This window comes from Pipistrellus hanaki (genome assembly GCF_964339955.1).
Source record: "Pipistrellus hanaki genome assembly, chromosome: 2".
In the NCBI taxonomy this organism is placed as follows: domain Eukaryota; kingdom Metazoa; phylum Chordata; class Mammalia; order Chiroptera; family Vespertilionidae; genus Pipistrellus; species Pipistrellus hanaki.
The window spans coordinates 180,480,947-180,499,585 of NC_140504.1; the positions used below are offsets into that span (position 1 = coordinate 180,480,947).

At 54.8% G+C, this 18,639-nt stretch overlaps 1 protein-coding gene across 2 annotated transcripts in view; it reads right to left on the reverse strand.

Annotated features, from left to right (window-relative positions):
* Positions 1 to 2,537: 2,537 nt before the first annotated feature.
* The window catches only part of ZNF362 (zinc finger protein 362), a 34,197-nt gene continuing 18,095 nt past the window's right edge, over positions 2,538 to 18,639 (reverse strand). For both annotated transcript variants that reach the window (XM_084873111.1, XM_084873112.1), the window contains 7 exons: positions 17,532 to 17,595; positions 17,134 to 17,380; positions 12,788 to 13,109; positions 11,474 to 11,698; positions 5,439 to 5,517; positions 5,168 to 5,326; positions 2,538 to 4,142 (listed from right to left, as the gene is read on the reverse strand). In XM_084873111.1, the coding sequence (XP_084729237.1) occupies positions 4,026 to 4,142; positions 5,168 to 5,326; positions 5,439 to 5,517; positions 11,474 to 11,698; positions 12,788 to 13,109; positions 17,134 to 17,380; positions 17,532 to 17,595 (1,213 nt within the window). In that variant the 3' untranslated portion in view covers positions 2,538 to 4,025. The remainder of the gene's footprint in view (positions 4,143 to 5,167; positions 5,327 to 5,438; positions 5,518 to 11,473; positions 11,699 to 12,787; positions 13,110 to 17,133; positions 17,381 to 17,531; positions 17,596 to 18,639) is intronic.

The following is an 18,639-nucleotide window of genomic DNA, read 5'->3' on the forward strand; positions in this document are numbered from 1 at the left end:
CTCAAGGAGCCAAAGAGCCGCAGTTTGCCCACCACGGCCTTAGAACACTCACCAAGGGAGGACCCTGGGGCACTAGAAACCTGAGCATGAGTAGGGAAGGCCTGGATGGGAGCCGGATGTTCATGCTCGAGTTCCTTACCTTTGCCTGGTCTCAGCTTTCTCACACCCTCTGTCACCCTCTGCAGGGGCTGTGATGCTCCAGAAAACATAACTTGCCGTCTCCCTCTCCTTGCCTGCCCCTTCTCCGACAGGTTCATAGTGCAAACAACTCACCCAGCAGCCATTTCCTCTGTAAGAGAGACAGCGATGGCACACTCACGCGTTTCTAGGTGCCGGGCCCGGGCGGCCTCAGGCTGTGGGTGAAGCCAGTGATGTGCTGGGCAACCAGCTCTTGGAGGAAAAAGAAAGCCCAGCCTGCAGGGATTTGCACCACCACGGATACCCCTCCACGGCTGATGTCCAGGCTCCCACTGAATGCAGAGCGTAACCCACTCCCGGGAGCCAGGACAGCAGGTCCTGGAGTGATGTTTCCTTCAGCATCTTCTCCTTACAGCGTTGGCGAGACACAGCGGGCACTTAACTCTTGCTGACATCAGTCTGTGGGAAAATTGGTCTCGATATCCATCCTTTCACTTAAAGTCAAAAGAACCTATCATGACATCACGGGAGGACTTAGCTGTACCCACCACTGGGACCACTGGTCTAGGAATCAAGTCAGTGAGGCAGGTGGCCACCCCTGGCCAATCAGCTGTGGGTGGGATGGGGCCATGTGACCAGAGATGGCCAGTGCCCGCCCTTTCACCGCAGAGCGGGCTGTGGGAGGTCAATTTCAGAGAAGATGAGTCCTGTGAGCTTACTTACATGTTCTGGCTACTCGGCCATTTGCCCCTCTGATGATCACACACACACACACACACACACACACACACACACACACGCTGCTTCCCCTGGGGGAGGTGCTGCAGGCGCAGAGTCGCCCTCTGCTGGGGCTTAGAGCACCCTCTTGGCCTGAGCCCACCAGCTATAGACATCCCGGTCATGTGACTGGCTCAAGGGCCACACCTCACCCAGGAAGACTTCTGCTGGGACTTCTGGGAGAGGCAGAGGCTTGACTGCTGGGAGCCCGAGGGCGGTGAGGCTGGAGTCCAAGGGTGAAGCTGACTGGGAACAAGGCCAAGAGGAGAGACACTTCCCTGAGCCCTACGGCCGCCCTGAGCCTGCCGCTGGCTGTCGCGTGCTGTGAAAGCCCATAAATCCTCACTGCGCCGGGCGCTCCCCGCCCCACAGCCGCATCTCACCCTCACAAGGGCTGTGACGGCTCAGAGGCATGAGCTCCGTGGTGACTCATGTCCAAGTCACCCTGCCTCTCCCGTCAGGCCTGGCCCAGGGCCTGCCTTGATGCACTTTGGAGGGATTCATTCCTGCATTTCCCTCCTGGGCAATCAGAACTCTGTCCTCCATGGTCCAACTTATGGGAAGGGGACCTCTCGATCCCCGCAATCACTGGAACAGCTCCCGCAAACGTGGGCACCCCTGAGGGTCCCCCAGAGAGGGCTGGGGTCACCAGACACAGCTGCCCCTCTGGGAGACCTGTGGGGACCCTCACGGGCGGACTCTGTGCGTCTGAGAAGGCTTCAGAACTGGACAAACCTGGGCTGAATCGACGTCCCTCCATGGCAGCAGGACCCTCGACAAAATACCTCTCCTGGCTTGCTGCCCACTTCAGTGTTAGAGAGCGAGAATGTGGGAGCATGCTTCCAGAGAGGCCGTGGAGTATAGTTGTCAGTGCTGACATCAGTCCAGGCCTTGAGATACGGTCTCATGGCCCCTTCCCAGCACGTAGGCCTTCTTCCAAGGGCAGAGCAGGACTGACTCCATTGTTGACTGTGCCTTCCATCTTGTGTAAAATGTATCCATTACCCAACCCACCCTTAAATCAGCCAATAGAAATACAGAGGGAAGTAACCCAGCGTAACCGGACCCTGGCCTCTCCCCACCAATCAGAACCAACCAACTCAGTGGTCCGAGCATCACCCCACCACCCAACCCTAAACTCTATTAAAGGACCACACTTTCCAAGCTCGGGGCTCTCTGCATCCTGCCGCTGCGTCGGTAGAGGCAGGGAGACCAGGCTCCAGTTTGAATAAAGGCTCTCTTGCTTTTGCATCGGACTCAGCTCCCTGGTGGTCCTTGGGGATCTTGAAATAGGGGGTTGTGAGGTAATCACCATTTCCCTCCGAGCCTGGGGGGGCGGGGAGGGGAGAGGAGCAGGGGCACGGTGCCCCCCAGCCCCGCCCTCGCACAGAGCATGCTGCACACCGCCACCACCCGGGCACAGGCATGTTTATTCTTCACGACAGAGCGATACAGAGCGCAGGGGGCCTAGCGTTCCTTCGTGTCTTCTCGCCCCCTTCAGGGTTTCCCCCCACGTCCGACTGGTTTTCCTCCTCACCCCTCTTCTTAAATGTCACGCAAACCTCTTCCGAGGCGCCTGCCCTCGCCTCCCTGCCACCCAGATGCAGACGGAGAGGCCAGCAGGCGGTTTTCTCTTTTTTAATAAGGTAACTAGTTCTAAAGAAGGTGGCCTGGAGGTCCCATAGAAAAAGCCGAGGGCGTCAACAGTATGTATAACAGCGTATTTACAGGGGAGTAACATGCGGACAGAAGCTACAATACTGAGTATCAGACGACGCAAGTCAGACAGAGGGGCGGGTGGGGGCGGGGCGGAGGGCCCCGCGGGAACAGAAACCCCAGGAGACGTCAAACTGGTAAATCAATGGTGAGTTAAGGCTTAAAAAGTGTATAAAAATAACACGGTTAATATTCAAAATGGAACTCCAGATACAGAATATATAGATGAGTTTCTGTCTAGTTTTTTTTTTTTCTTCCCCCCGGGGGGCTGGAGTAGGGCTTCCCCGGTCTCTGTACACGGTTCCTATATACACGGACACGCATGGCTTTCAGATCGGGGTGTGTCTGTGGGGGCTGAGGGCAGGGGCAGCTCCCGGGACCCTCCTTTCGGAGGACCCCTTCCCTACCGGGGGGCTGAGGGCCTGGGCTTGGGGTTCCCCCTCCGTGGCAGGGAAGACAAGTAACCCCTCCCTGGGTAATGTCCCATCCGGAGGAAATGATGGAGGGGGTCCTAGCCCCAGGCCCACGCCCTCCCCACACCCCTGCCCACAGTCTGGGATGGTGGGAGAGGTAGCCAATAGGTTTCCTGGCCAGCACCGAGGTAGACTGGGGTGGTCTTAAGGGCATGGGGGGTCCAGGTCTTACCCAGCCCACCCCACCCCATCTTCCCTGGGCTGGCACCCGGCCCAGCCCAGCACTGCACCCATTGGTCCTTCGGATCCCCCGGCCCCTCCCATGTTGCCTCCTGAAGTCTGGGCAGCTCTGGTGGCTGCCGCTTCCCTCTGGTCAGTGATGCTCAGGGTGCAGCTCGAGGTCCGAGCTGGGCACCCAGGGTAAGTGGCTCCCTCCAGCCGCCTCCTGCCCCTCCCACCAGCCTCTCCCTCCACCCTCCTTCCCCCCTTTGCAGTCCAGAAACCCAGGCCTGAGCCTTCCCTCAAGACCTAAGGCCATGGCCAGAGGAGGTCCCACGCTGCCCTCTGCGTCCATCTGTCCAACTCTTAATTTCTCGGTCTTAGCAGCACCAACTTCTTGGCCAATAAATATCTTTTTTGTTTTGTTTTGTTATTTCCAAAACAAACTTTAAAAAAAAGAAAAAAAAAAACATACGGTGAAGCAAGTGAAGGGTGGAGGGGAAAAGAAAACCCAACAGAGAGAGGTTCAAAGTGCTCTGAGATCGTCTTTGGATGCCACCAAACAGTCCGGTATCGTGCCGCTGGCCTGGCCACCCCCGGGGCTGGACCGGGCAGGGCTTCTGGGCCCGGCTCTCTGGAAGGTCAGGAAGGTCGTGGAGGGCTCGGCTGTTCCTGGAGGGCCCTGGAGGGCGTCGGGCCTGGTGCTGCCTGGGTCCGTGTCTGCCGGTGGGCAGGGTGGGCAGGGCGGCGCCTGGGGCCGGCTCAGATGAGGGAGATTCGCACTGGGATGCCGGGGGACTCCGTCCTCTGGGGCGAGTGATGGCTCACCAGGTGCTCCACCACCGTGTGTTTGGACATGTGCTTCATCAGGTAGGTCTCCTGTGGGCAGGGAGGAGATTCAGAGCGTAAAACCAACAGCTGGCGGGAGAGGCAGAAGAGGCTGCAGTTCCCACCAGTGGCCACTGGAGGGCTCCTGAGCAACGGGTCAGCTAGCGAGCAGCCACAGCTCTGGGGGAGCATTTACATTTGTCGAAGTCTGGAGGCATCCTGGGGTGTCACAGCCAGGGAGGGCGTTGCTAGTGGACAGAGGCCAAGAATGTGGCTGAGCATCCGGTGATGCACAGGACTGCCCCGCCCAGCAGAAGGCACCTCCCCAACGCCACACGGGCCGAGGCTGAGGAACCCTGCGTGGAGCGAGCCCCACCACCTGTCATGACGTGTTTATTGTGTGGTCACGTATGTAATGTGTCTCCAGCAGTGGACTCGAACCTCCCTGGCAGCCCAGACCACTTCTGTCTGGTTCATCCCGGGTCCCAAGCGCTGGCACAGGCACTCAGGAAACACTATGTGGGAACTATCCCTCCTCCATTGACAGCTGAGGAAATTGAGGCTCAGAGCTGTTTATTGGGTAGACACGGGGGTTTGCTACCCAGAATATTTGATTAGCTAGAAGCACACATACAAGTGACTCACCTGGACTCCCTCTTCTGAGTTCTGAGAGGCCCCCATTTAGGGAAATTCAAACCCAGGGAACAGAGGGCTGGATGCAGTGGCCCTTCTAGCAGTTCAGAGCTTCCCTGACACCTGAGGTGGCTCTAGTCTAGGCAAAGTCACTCTGCCACCTTGTGGCCATGATGGGAGTTGCAGCTTCCCCAGGAGGAGAAGGCCGTTCTCCCTCCCTGACTCCGGAGAGCAGGGTGCCAAGCCCACCACCACCACCACCACCACCACCAGTAGCACCACGGCCTGCAGTATTCTGGGGCCTGGAGGGAGCCAGGCCTCCAGGGAGCTGGGAGCTGGGCCGGGGAGACAGAAGCCCTGGCTCCACCAGGCACAGGAGCCCCTCTCTGGGCCCGAGGAGGAAGCAGAGGCCAGGGAGAGGAAGGCCCGGGCCCAGCACTCACGGAGGTGTAGGCCCGCCCGCACATGCTGCAGCAGTAGGCCTTGGCGTGCTTGATGGCGTGGGCGGACAGGTGGATCTGCAGGGAGGCGGAGTCCGAGTAGGCCCGGTAGCAGTTGGGACACTTGTAGGGCTTGTCCTTGTTGTGCTGGCGCTGGTGAGACTGGGGGCACAGGGGGAGTCAGGGCCGCGGGCCGCGCCCAGCCCGCCCACCCCTGCTTATGCTCCCTTCTCCGGTAACTGCCGCTGCTGGGCGGGAGGCGGGGGCCACTCACCTGGAGATTGGAGAGCTGAGTGAAAGCCTTTTCGCAGCCAGGGTGCGGGCACTTGTAGGGTCTGTCGCCTGTGTGGATTCTGCAAGGGGCAGCCAGTGAGGGGGAGTCCCGGCAGACACCTCGGGCCACTCCAGCCCCCAAGCCTTCCAGGCCCGCGCATGCCTCTGGCTCCCGGGCCTCCCAGACGCCCAAACTCTACACAAACTCTCCCCAGAGTGAGCCCCTGGCAAGAGCTGGGGTCTTCAGAGGCCACCCCCTCTCCTTCCTCTGACCTCCCACTGCCGGTCTATGACGGACGCCTCCCTGCTCCCCAAGTCCCCGCTGAACCCAACCCTCCAGGGGCACCCCCTCGAGGCCTGGCCCCGACCTCCAGCTCATCCTGGAGGGCTTGCGTTGACTGCATTGGCCCTGCACCCCCCCCCCCCCGTCTTCTAAAAAGCCCACCTGCAGGCCACCCACTGAGAAGAGCACAGACTCACAGCTTCTTTCCCTCAGAAAAGGAGACACCTCCCTCTGATTGGCCCCAACATCCATTCGCGAGCCCTCCCCATGTCAGGCACGTGTCCATGATGGCTACCAACTACTGAGAGAATGCAGGACAGGGTGGCCCTAAAGCTCAGCCTCCCCCCCCTCTCCCCCCTCCCCCTCCCCCCCCGTGTCCTTCCTGTGAGTCCCTTCTGTCCCCTCATTCCTGGGTTCTCATCCTGGGAAACCTTGGGCAAATCACTGAGCCTCGGTTTTCTCATCTGCGAAATGGGTATAAAATACAGTCCCCCCCTCTCTGGGCCTGTTGACGACAGATACTACATGAAAAGGGCTGAGCCTCGGGTACTGGCACAAAGTGGGCACGCAGTCAACACGAGCATTATTACTCATTCATTTAACAGTTACTGCACCAGGTACCTGTGTGAGCAAAACAGACAAAAACCACCGCCTGGTGCAAACAGGCAGCAAAACAGCAGTCCCACGTGGGAGGCACTGCGTGCTGTGAGAACGAGGGGAGGGTGCAGGTCTCACAGGGGGTGACTGAGAAGGTGACTTGGAGGTCGAGGGCCGTGTTTTCCGTTGGAGTCTGTGGGCAGCATGTGCCCGCCCCACAGCCAGGCGGGGATGAGGGGGACTGAGGGGAGGGTGTGGAGGGGCTGCTCTGCCACCTCCCTGCTGCAGCCTTTCTCAAATCCAGAATAACCAAGTGGCCAAGGTGTCCTTGACCCCCGAGGCTCTGGCCGTTCCCAGAAGCCTGCTGGGCGACACCAAAGGTTTCCTCCCCCGCTTTATATAAAGAGGGGTGGTCCGAGTAATTGGGTATTTTTAAATTATATATGTTGTGTGTTTGTTTAGTCCTCGCCTGAGGATATTTTTCCATTGATTTTTAGAGAGAGGGAAAGACAGAGAGAAATATCGGTGAGAGAAACACATCGATTGGTTGCCTCCTGCATGAGCCCAACCAAGGGCCTGGGCTGGGGAGGAGCCTGCAACCGAGGCAGGTGCCCTTGACCGGAACTGAACCTGGGACCCTTCTGTCCACAGGCCGATGCTCTATCCACTGAGCCAAACCGGCTAGAGTAATTCTATATATTTTTAATCAGCAGAACACTAGAGCGAGAGCTAGCCTGTGAAGCTCCTAGCATGAGAAAACTGGCAAAGCAAATGAAGAGAAGCTCAAGCTCCCTGAGTTAACTTATGAATATCTGTAATTATATGTAACGCATATAAATATAATAGTAATGTCATATACTCGTGTAATATAATCATAGATAACATGTAATCACACAGAATGTAATTATACATGCCCTATAATTACATATAAAATTAACATACTGAGGCCTGGTGCACAGATTCATACACCAGTAGGTGCCTCGGCCTGGCCTGCGCCCTCTCGCAATCCGGGATTCCTCGGATGATGTCGGTCTGCTGGTTTCGGTCCGATCCCCCAGGCCAGGCCGAGGGAACCCACTGGTGCAGGAATCCATGCACCGGGCCTCTAGTATGCATATAGGATCTTTGGTTAATCTCTTCCTGCCCTTCCCCTTCTCCTCTTCCCTCTGAAATTCATTGGTCTGTTCCATGTTTCCATGCCTGGGTGTGGAGCATCTGCCCCCTGGTAGTCAGTGTGCATCACTGCTGCTGGTTGAATGGTTGCTTAGGCATATATATATATATATATATATATATATATATATAGAGAGAGAGAGAGAGAGAGAGAGAGAGAGAGAGAGAGAGAGATTGAGAGATTCACTATATAATTATATATAATATATTTATACATTTATGTTTTTTAAGGTGGAGGGAAAAAAACAATTTCTCACATACAGAGACTTGCACAATAAGCATCCACAGAGAGATGTCTTAAGAAGATTAGTGCCAGCCGAAATCAGTTTGGCTCAGTGGATAGTGTCGGTCTGGGGACTGAGGGGTCCCAGGTTCGATTCCAGTCAAGGGCATGTATATTGGTTGCGGGCGTATCCCCAGTAGGAGGTGTGCAGGAAGCAGCTGGTTGATGTTTCTCTCTCATCGATGTTTCCAACTCTCTATCCCTCTCCCTTCCTCTCTGTAAAAAATCAATAAAATATATTTTTTTAAAAAAGAAGATTAGTGCCAATCATGACATGAGCTTTATGAGATAAATCAGAAGGCCCTGAAGATGGGTCCATGGCCTTACTGCCTGTGTTTTTAATCTAAAAAATGGACTGTGATTACACCTTAAGGAGAGCTCCATTTTCCCCCATTTTGACGTTGCTCACTATTATACCCAACAGACAGGAGTGACTTAGTCTCATCCCCCAGTCAGATCACCCCTCACACTTGCCGGAAGGCCTCTGCTTCAAACCGCAGGTCAGTCTGAGCCTGGAAGAAGCATCAAGAGATGACAGCCTCAGGAGAGGCCCGTCAGCCACACTGGCTCTTTATACTGCAGGGAACAGACAGCGGGGCCGGCTCCCGAGCTGACGCCATGCCCGTGCCCGGACACTGCCCGGGGCCCAGCAGGATCCATGAGTCTTTATCCAGAAGCAAATGACTTTGCAAAGTGAACTATCGACCCGAGATCAGCAGACCAGGAGCCAGCCCAGCACCGGATGTGACTTAATTCCAGTTAACGTTATTTCCTAGCGGGCATATGAAAAGACCCTCTTTTGCTCTGATGTCTCTCTAACCCTCAATTTAGGGGGTCATATCTGTACAAATGAGAATAAAATATTCCTTAAAAGGTGCCTTGTTCCAACGAACCCTTCAGAATTCTGGAGGGGAAACACTATGAAAATTTAACATAGATATACACCGATGATTGGTCAGGAAAATTTAAAAATAATAGTTCTACTAAAAACTATCCAGGTAACTGGCCTTGACCGGCTGGTAAGCAGGTTCAATAAGAATCTCTGCTCTGCTGAGATGGTTTGGCTCAGTGGATAGAGCATTGGCCTGCGGACTGAAAGGTCCTGGGTTTGATTCCAGTCAAAGGCATGTACCTTGGTTGCAGGCACATCCCCGGTGGGGAATGTGCAAGAGGCAGCTGATCAATGATTCTCTCTCATTGATGTTTCTAACTCTCTATCCCTCTCTCTTCCTCTCTGTAAAAAAATCAATAAAATATATCTATATATCTATATATCTATATATCTATATATCTATATATCTATATATATCTATATATCTATAATCGGAAGGCCCTGAAGATGGGTCCATGGCCTTACTGCTTGTGTTTTTAATCTAAAAAATGGACTGTGATTACACCTTAAGGAGAGCTCCATATATATCTATATATCTATATATCTATATATCTATATCTATATCTATATCTATATCTATATCTATATCTATATCTATCTATATATATATATATATATATATATTTTTTTTTTTAAGAATCTCTGCTCCTTCCTAATAGGACCTCATTGGGTGAATCAAATTTGTCACCATGATCATGTCAGAAATGCCACATGTAAGGACAACTGTCCCTTAACTGGGCGTGACCAGGCTGACAGTAAGAAGCGAGGACTGGCCTCACAGGTGGCCTCCCCAGGGCCCCGACTGGCTCTGCCCCGCGGCGGGTCCCAGGGAGCTGCGTCTAAGGCGGCAGAAAAAGCCAGTCCTGCTGGCCCAGAGAACCAACCAACGTGGGGATTCTCCAAAAAGATGCCACCTCCTGGTCCAGGTTACAGAGGCAACCCGGCGGGTGAGTGGCTGGTTCTAGGCTCCCAGTCTTAGATAATAAGGAAACTTCATGCGTGCGCGAACACACACACACACACACACACACACACACACAGTTACACACACACACACACACACACACACACACTTACACACACACACTTACACATACATATACACACATGCACACACACATATATACAAACACACTTACACACACACTTACACACACACACAGGCTTACACACACAGTTACACACACACACACACACACACACACACACACACACACACTAAAATTATGACCCAGGGGCTTCAGAGTCTCCTGACAGAAGTGAACTCTCAAACCTCAGTGTCACATGCTCTAGTTTTAACAACCATGCAAACAGCGGGGGCTTGATTACATATAGTTCTCTGTACATAAAACTGGACAAACCTTAAAAAAAAAAATCAAAGCCGTGAAACTGCTGAAGCACACTTGGGGGCCGAAGCTACAGCCGGGGAGGCGTGAGAAGGGGGAAAGCGGACTGGCTGCTTGTCCTGTGGCCGTTCTGCCACTGTCTCTTCCTCCTGCCTACACATCCCGCCCCACGTCCGAGCAGCAGGCCGAGAGGGCCTGCTGCACCCTGACAGGCTTTCTCTCCCCGGGAACGGAGAGAAACGGATAAATAAGGACACAAACCAAGGAAGATATAAGGTCCCTCTGTCTAGCATTCGTCCCCAAACCAGAGAAAACCTTGGCGCTTTCTGTGAGATACCAACTCTGGGGCAGGAAACCATTTTATCCCGGACGGACGGCACAAGGCGGAAGCTGGCAAACACACGGCAGTTACCGCTCTCTCCACCCTGGAGAGAAGGGCTGGAAGAGAGGAGCTGCCATCTCGAAAACCCTGAGAGTGTTTCTTTAAATGCCCAGGGTCCTTTCATTTGGTGAGCTGGAAGTCTGTCCTCCTCGGCAAAAACATTTCCGTCCTGAAAGCATGCTTCTCTCAGAATCCCCCTCTCACCCCTGGACTAGGATGTGGGCCAGGCGGACAGGGGTGTCTGCCTGTTCTGCTCACTGCCGTACTCCCAGCACCCAGAATCACATCTGGCTTATAGAAGAGGCTCTGTCATTACTTGTTCAAGGGCCCTATCAAAGCTCCTTTTGGTTATTTCACAAATAGTACACAAATGCTTAGATGCTTGTGGCACACCCTGGGGGTGTGGAAACGGAGGAGACCAAGCCCTGGCCTGCAGAAACTCCCAAGGTATCGGGGATGAGGGGCAAACAGCCAGGTGAGTACAAGACAGCCTCCCACTGCTGGGATGGGGAGGCCCAGGGCCTGGGGAACCAGCTCAGGGGGGCCCAGGAGGACTTCCTGGAGGAAGCTGGACTGAGAGATGGACAGGAGAGGGCCAGAGAAACGGGGTCAAGGAAGGGAGGGTGGCTGAAACCGGTTTGGCTCAGTGGATAGAGCGTCGGCCTGTGGACTCAAGGGTCCCAGGTTCCATTCCGGTCTAAGGAAGGGCATATACCTTGGTTGTGGGTACATCTCAGGAAGTGGGTGTGCAGGAGGCAGCTGGTCGATGTCTCTCTCTCATCGATGTTTCTAGCTCTCTATCTCTCTCTCCCTTCCTCTCTGTAAAAATATATATATAATAAAATAAAAGGAGGGGAGGGAGTTTCAGGTAAAGGACCCAGCGTGTGCAAAGACCTGCAGGTGAGAAAGGATGGGGAGGATGGTGTAGTAGGAGTGTGAGCTGATGCCAGCAAGGTCTATGTAGGCCGTGTTATAAAAGTCCTCCCTCGAACACCACGCATTGGCCCTGGAGGCAGTGGGCACCTGGAGAAGGCCCTGGCGCCAGGTCCGCGCCGGGCACAGCTGCCCGCGGGCACTCACCGGGTGTGCTGCTGGAGGTGGGAGAGCTGGCGGAAGGACTTGTCACAGTAGGAGCAGTGGTAGGGCTTGACGCCCAGGTGGATGCGCAGGTGCTGGGCCAGGTAGGAGGCGTTGGCGAAGGACTTGGAGCAGTGCGGGCACTTGTGGGGCTTGGCCTCGGTGTGCGACTTGGAGTGGATCTGCATCTCGGACTTGGTGAAGAAGGTCAGCGGGCACACCTTACACCTGCGGGCGAGAGGCGGGTTCGCACGCGGGGAGGCGCCCGCACCCCCTGCCCGGACGGCTGGGGGAGAGACTTCCATCAGGGGCCACAGGGGCCATGCACCCGGGGCAGAGCGCTCCTGTGAGGAGACCATGGGGCACAGGCCCGCCTGGGGGAGGTGGGAGGCAGGCTCAGACCTCCCACTGAGGGCCCCGCCCAGCAGCCTGGGCAGCGGGCTCACAGCTCCCGGGGAGGAGAGGTCTGGGGATCCGGACGGTTTGCCCAGAGCCACACCCCACAGTCCTGGGGGAGGCGCTCAACCGGCTGCACCTCAGCATCACTGCGGGAGCTTCCGAGAAAGACTGACCCCTGGTCCTCCACGTGACCCCCTAACAGATTAAATTAGAGTTGTTGAGCCGAAACCAGTTTGGCTCAGTGGACAGAGCGTCAGCCTGCGGACTGAAAGGTCCCAGGTTCGATTCCGGTCAAGGGCATGTACCTTGGTTGCGGGCACATCCCCGGTGGGGGGTGTGCAGGAGGCAGCTGATCGATGTTTCTCTCTCATCGATGTTTCTGACTCTCTCTATCCCTCTCCCTTCCTCCCTGTAAAAAAAAAAAAATCAATAAAATATATTTTAAAAAATAAAATAAATTAAATTAGAATTGTTGGAAGTGAGGCCTGGTTTGGCATTTTTTGAGTTACCCCAGGTGATTCTAATGTTCAGGGCTGCAGGGAGCTGGACACAGACTCCCATGACCCTGGCGGCGGGCCCCACACTCACGGCCCCAGAGTGTGGACTTAGCCTAAGGTGACCAGACTTCCCGACTTTCAACGATGTGTCCCGCGCCCTGCGGAGTGTTAAAAAAGTCCCGATTTTTTTATAAAAAAAATCAAGACTTTTTTAACACTCCGCGGGACGCGGGACACATTGTTGAAAGTCGAGACTGTCCAGCCAAAAGATAGACATCTGGTCACCTTAACTGAGCCCCACCCTCAGCCCCTGGGGTCCTCTCTCCAGCCCCCATGGCTGTGCTCCTGGGACAGCCCTCCGCCAAGGCCTCCGCCCCGAGCCCACCTAGATCCCCACCCCCACCCCCGCCGAGACCCCCACCTGTACGTCTTGCCCTCCTTGCCGATGTCGCCCGAGGCCAGGATGGGGTAGGGGACGACCAGGACGGGCGGGCCCCCTGGGTTCTCCGCCTTGATCTTCTTGCGGCCTCGCTCGGACTTGGGGGGGCCCAGCAGGCCGTGGCCCTGGATTGTCTTGATGGAGTCCAGGAGGGGGGGGCTGGTGATCCCTGAGATGAGGGTGGGGGGCGAGGCGATGAGGCGGCTCTGGCTGGTGGTGGTGGGTGTGGACGGGGTGCTGGTGCCCGTGCCCGCGCTGGACTCAGACGTGCTCACGGCCGGGGTGCGGGCGGAGAGCCCGAGGCCTGCGGAGACACGGGGCGGGGGCGGGGGTGAGGGGCCTGGCCACCCCGCTGTGGGGCTCGGGCAGGTCACCCGCTCTCTGAGCCTCCCCTCCCTCTGTGCGTTATTATCCAGATATATTATCCAGATAGATCCATATAACTAAATGCGCTGTGTACGTGTACGATGCCTCAGATCCCTAAGAGCTAAAAGGAGTTAGGTAGAAGGCACTTTGGGATTCATTCAAACCAAAGGGAAAAACGGAGGCACTAAGAGGTTCACTGTGTTCGTCATAATAGCAGAAATGAGAGGCACCTGATGCCGGGACCGGTTTGGCTCAATGGATAGAGCGTCTGCTTGGGGACTGAAGGGTCCCGGGTTCGATTCCAGTCAAGCGCATGTGCCTTGGTTGAGGGCATATCCCCAGTAGGGGGTGTGCAAGAGGCAGCTGATTGATGACTCTCTCTCATTGATGTTTCTGGCTCTCTATCTCTCTCCCTTCCTCTCTGTACAAAATCAATAAAATATATTAAAAAAAAAAATCTATGAGAGGCACCTGAGATATGTAACATCAGGGAAGGAAGGATCGATGAGGTCTGATCAGTCTCCTCTACTGAACATTACTGCCCACTGAAAAGGTTATGTTTGTATAAAAATGTTTACTCTATTGATGGATTTGAGAGAGAGAGAGAGAGAGATCAATTGGTTGTTCCGTTTATTAATTCATTCACTGGTTGATTCTTGTATGTGCCTTGACTGGGGATCAAACCCACAACGCTCTAACCAACTGGGCTACCCAGCCAGGGCCAAAATAAACAAACAAATAAATGTTAAAGGCATATGTATGCATAGGAAAAGTAAGAGGAGTACACTAAAATGTGATGTGGATGGTAGAATTAAAAGTAATTTTTAAAAAATTTTTGGGTTTAACTATACTTTCTGACTCTTAGACAAACTTTTTTATTTATTTATTTGTTTGTTTATTTATTACTTCTATAATAAAAGTTACTCTTTTTAAAATGAAGGGACCCGAGCCCTGGCTGGTTTGGCTCAGTTGAAGGCGCGCTGGCCTGCAGACTGAAGGGTCCCTGGTTCGATTCGGGCCAGGGCACATGCCCGGGTTTGATCCCCACATAGGGGGTGTGCAGGAGGCAGGAGGCAGCCAATCAATGATTCTATCTCACCACTGATGTTTCCCTCTCTCTCTCCCTTCCTCTCTGAAATCAATAAAAAAATATTTTAAAAAATAAAAATAAAGTAAAACAAGGGGACCAGAAACATTTACAATAACAGACTAAGTAGACAAAAGGATGAAAATGGCATGATGTGGTGAAACTATGCTTTTTTTTTAATCTTTCTGTGCACTGGGAGAGACACTAGCCAGCACCAGCTCAGCATGTTTGGCCACACCTGCAGCTGGAGTGTGCACGTATCCACTTTAATGAAGGACTGCATGGTATAACAGCCCTTAAAATGTTAAAGGTATGTAACTTGTGACCAAGAAATTCCACTTCTGGAGATCGCCCTAAGGGAGTATTTGCACACGAGCACAAAGGCTGTCCACACAGACCTTCCGTCCACAACGGTGGCAGGACACACTGGACACAAGCTGCCTGTCCTCAGTGGGGATTGTGTAGAGATGAGTCCATCCTCATGACGGAGGACGGGGCAGCCATGACAATAGGACAGAGGTCACCCAGTGCCGCAGAGAGAAGGCCGAAATGTGCGGACAGTATGAACCCTTCTATTTTAAGAACACACACCCAGACCACATATGTATGAATTATACAGAGATAACATACGTGTGTGAGTGCACAGGGATGCATGTGAGAAGAGACACACCGAACTAAACTGTGTGTAAATTGTGGCCCTTCCCAGGGAGAAAGAATGTATTGGTGAAAGGAGACTTTCATACTCGGTCTGTTGGCTTATTTATTACTTGAGTTTTTTTACCTGGTGAATTCCTCCATTTTTTACATCTGTGATTAAAGGAAAAAATAAGTTATAGAGGAAACAATGAAATGCTAACAATAATGGGACTAAGACTTTTTCTCCTTTTAGTTTGCCTTCAATTTCTAAACTTTCTATATTGTTTATCTTCATAATTAAAAATGCACTAAATTCTAGGGTGTCCCCCCAAAGTGTATACACTCTTTGAATAATTGTTAATTCCAGTGGGTTAAGTCTGGAAAGAAAGAAATATCCGTTGAGCTATCAGCTGTTTAGGTGTGCATACAGCTTATGATGGAATGGCAAGTAGGAAAGCAAGTCGGAATCATGGGTACAGCCCTACCACAAGCTCAGCAAAACACACATGCACACTGAAAAGCAAACAAAAAGATGAGAAAGGAAGGAGAAAGACCAAAAGGCTCTCTAAGCTGCTGGGTTAGGAGCTAGGGGATTATGAGTGAATTTTTTCTTCTTAGTTTCTGTTTTCCAAATTTCCCTTAATATGCTTATATTACTTTTTTAATATTACTTTCATAATGAAAAAATAGATTTAATAAAATCATAATAACGGGAGAATGTGCAGAGTATAGCCGGGGCCTGGGGGAGGCTCACGGGGCCCACTAGTTCTTGGGCATCTCGGAAAGGAGGAGGGAGCAGGGGAGAGGGGCAGGGGTGAGCCCAGCCACAGTGGCCACCAGAGAAAACCCTGCTGCCAGGCCCCCCCGCCCGGTGATCCTGCACCAGGGTGTCCCCCTGGCACCCTCTCCGTGACTGAGCTCAGGACTAACCTCCCCCGCCTCCTGTGGTTCCATCTCACGGGCAGTGCCTATGGGTCTCCCTCACCTCTTCCCACTCCTCACCCCTGCATCCAATCCAGCAACCAGCCCTGTCTATTCCTCTCATCATAACTCAGAGGGGTCCTCTGCTCTCAGCCCCCACCGCCCTGCCAGGCCCCCCCATCCTCTCTCTGCTGCATCTCTCTCCATGCTTGTCTCCCACCAAGCCAGTTTCCACTGCAGCCAGACCCAGCTTTCTAACCCAAGTCTGAGCAGTTTCCTCTCTTACTTAAAACCCCCCCAAGGCCCCCCACTGCCTGAGGCTCCCACAGCATGGCATGGCCCACAGGCCCCTCACAATCTGCTGCCCCCTCCTCTCTAGCCTCAGCAGCAGCAGGACGAGCACAGGGATAAGCACATGGGCCCTGGGACCTCACTGCTGGCCTCTGCCTCCTCCTCCTCCCAACTGTGAAACTGGGCCTCCGTTTCCTCATCTGTCCAACGGAGACACTAAAGTGAATGCACAAAACTGCTGTATTTTTTGTCAAAAACAGTCCAGTATTCAGCCTAATACTAACAGCACCCACCTCCCAGGCCTGCTGGGAGTGATAAAATGTACACGAGTGAACATACAGCGGTGCTCAACTGGAATTAGCTGCCACAGTAAGATCATCACCACCATCACCTTCCGGCGCTCCCCACTGACTGTCCTACCCCGGCCGTCTACGCATGCTCGCTTTGCACATGCTGTACCCTCTGGCGGCTCCGTTCCCTAGTTAACTGCCAACCTTTCCCTGCCTGTCCGCTCCTCCCAGGAAATCTCCACCCCCCACCACCCCTCCAGCCTGCCCCGGGCCTGGTCAGGGTTCCTCTCTGGATTCCTAAATTCATGAAACTGACTTTGCTGCCCTCATGAGCCCCTGCTGGGCCCTCATCCGGTCCATTTAGTGGGGTAGGGTCAGAGGAAATCTGATAGCTGTAGCCATTCTGCTCTCATCCAGCTGGCCGCCTCGCCACGCCCCTGGCCCCGCCCCCAACCAGATAGGTCCCGTCCACAGGCCACGCCCCTATACAGACCACGCCCCATACAGACAGGCCCCGCCCCTGGCCCCGCCCCCAACCAGACAGGTCTCCAGCCTCGCCCTGCCCCCGCCCCCATGCAGTTCCCCGCCCCTGGTCCCGCCCCCAACCAAACACGTCCCCGGCCCCGCCCCCAATCAGACAGATCCCCGCCCCGGCCCCGCCCCTAGCCCGGCCCCGCCCCACCCAGGCAGGTCCCCGGCCCGGCCCCGCCCCCAGCCCGGCCCCGCCCCCGCAGTACCTGAGACCGTGCTGGTGGCGGGCCGCGCGTGCAGCGCCACGTCGGGCTGCGGCACGGACTGCGGGTGCAGCCCGGGCACCTGCTGCAGCTTGGGCAGCGACATGACCGCCTGGCTGCTCTCGGCGGGCGCCGGCGGCACGAGCAGCGGCTGCTGCGACGAGGCCGACGTGGGCGGCAGGTGCGGCGGCCGGATCTTCTCCGCCATCAGCTGCTCCTTGATCTTGTTAATCAGGACCAGGTTGTCCAGCTGCGGGATAGGAGAGGCACTTAAGGGCTTGACCGGGGATCGGCCCCTTCCCTGGGCCGTCAGCCCGCCTGCAAGCCCCTGGCCCCTGGCCCCTCGCCCCGCCGCCGGAGCAGTAAGGGGGGGGGTGGCCGCAGCGGGGCGCTCCTCTTACCTGGCTGGGCATGGTGGGAGGAGGGGGCCAGAAGTAGGGGTTGTTAAATCGAGGCTCGGCCATCCTGCGGGGAGAGAGCGACTGTTATGGGGAAGAGGGCCCTCCCCACCAGCTTGGGGCGAGCTCGAGTCAGAGGGAGCCAGTGCGTGGGACCCTCACCCCGCAGCCAGCCGAGCAGGCCTCCTGCCAGAGCCAGGGAACCGCACCTCAGGCTGAAGAGTGGAATTCAGCGTCTCCCTCAGTGGGCACAAAGGTCACATCCAGACCAGAGTGCTCCCAGCCCCTCCCTGAGACTGGCAGACCAGTCCCCATCCCAGGAGGAGTGGGGTAGAGCCAACCCCATGGACCCATGGATTCTGCACTAAGGCCTTCCCTCCACCCCCTTCAAAGGCGAACAGGAGTCCTGGGCACCTGTGTCCATGGCCACAGAGCAGAGGCCGGGCAATCCCTCACCCCTGCTCCTGTGACCCGTGGCCCTCTTAATGCAGACACCCCCATCACAACACAGGGGCCACCTGAGCCATCATGTACGTGTCTGAGAGGCAACTGGGCAGGATGACTTACAAGGACCCAGATGGTATTGGACTTTCTGGCAAGTTACCTTTAAGAAACAAGCATGGCCGTGGGCAGCCCTTTCCCTACCAGAATGTGTCAGGTCACCGTGCATAGGAGGGGGGTGAGGAGGCCTGAGGCTAGGGGCTGGGGCTCTTCAGAAGGGACTATCTGTCTGGTGGCCCTCGCCTCCCAGGTCCTCAGCAGGCCTGTGCGGTTAGAAGGCCTTTTCAGCCAAGGAAGTGTGCGGGATGGGGCCTGCAAAGCTGACTTAGTCTCCCTGTGGCCCTAAAGAGTGACGTATAGGGACCATGCTGGGCAGAGGGATTCCATTGTCTTGCTTCCTATCCAATTTATCTTATTTACTAACTCAATACCTAACTGATATCACTGCTTAAATGAACTTGTTTATTCTGACAGGCAAGGCCAAAAGGAAGTGTCTTCAACCTCTTTTCCTTTCCTACAGGCCTGAGGAGCCCGAACGGGAACTGCAGACAGGGGGTTTCAGGAGAAAACCCTCAAAAAGGTTAAATCTGGTCTCAACTCTTTAAGGAAG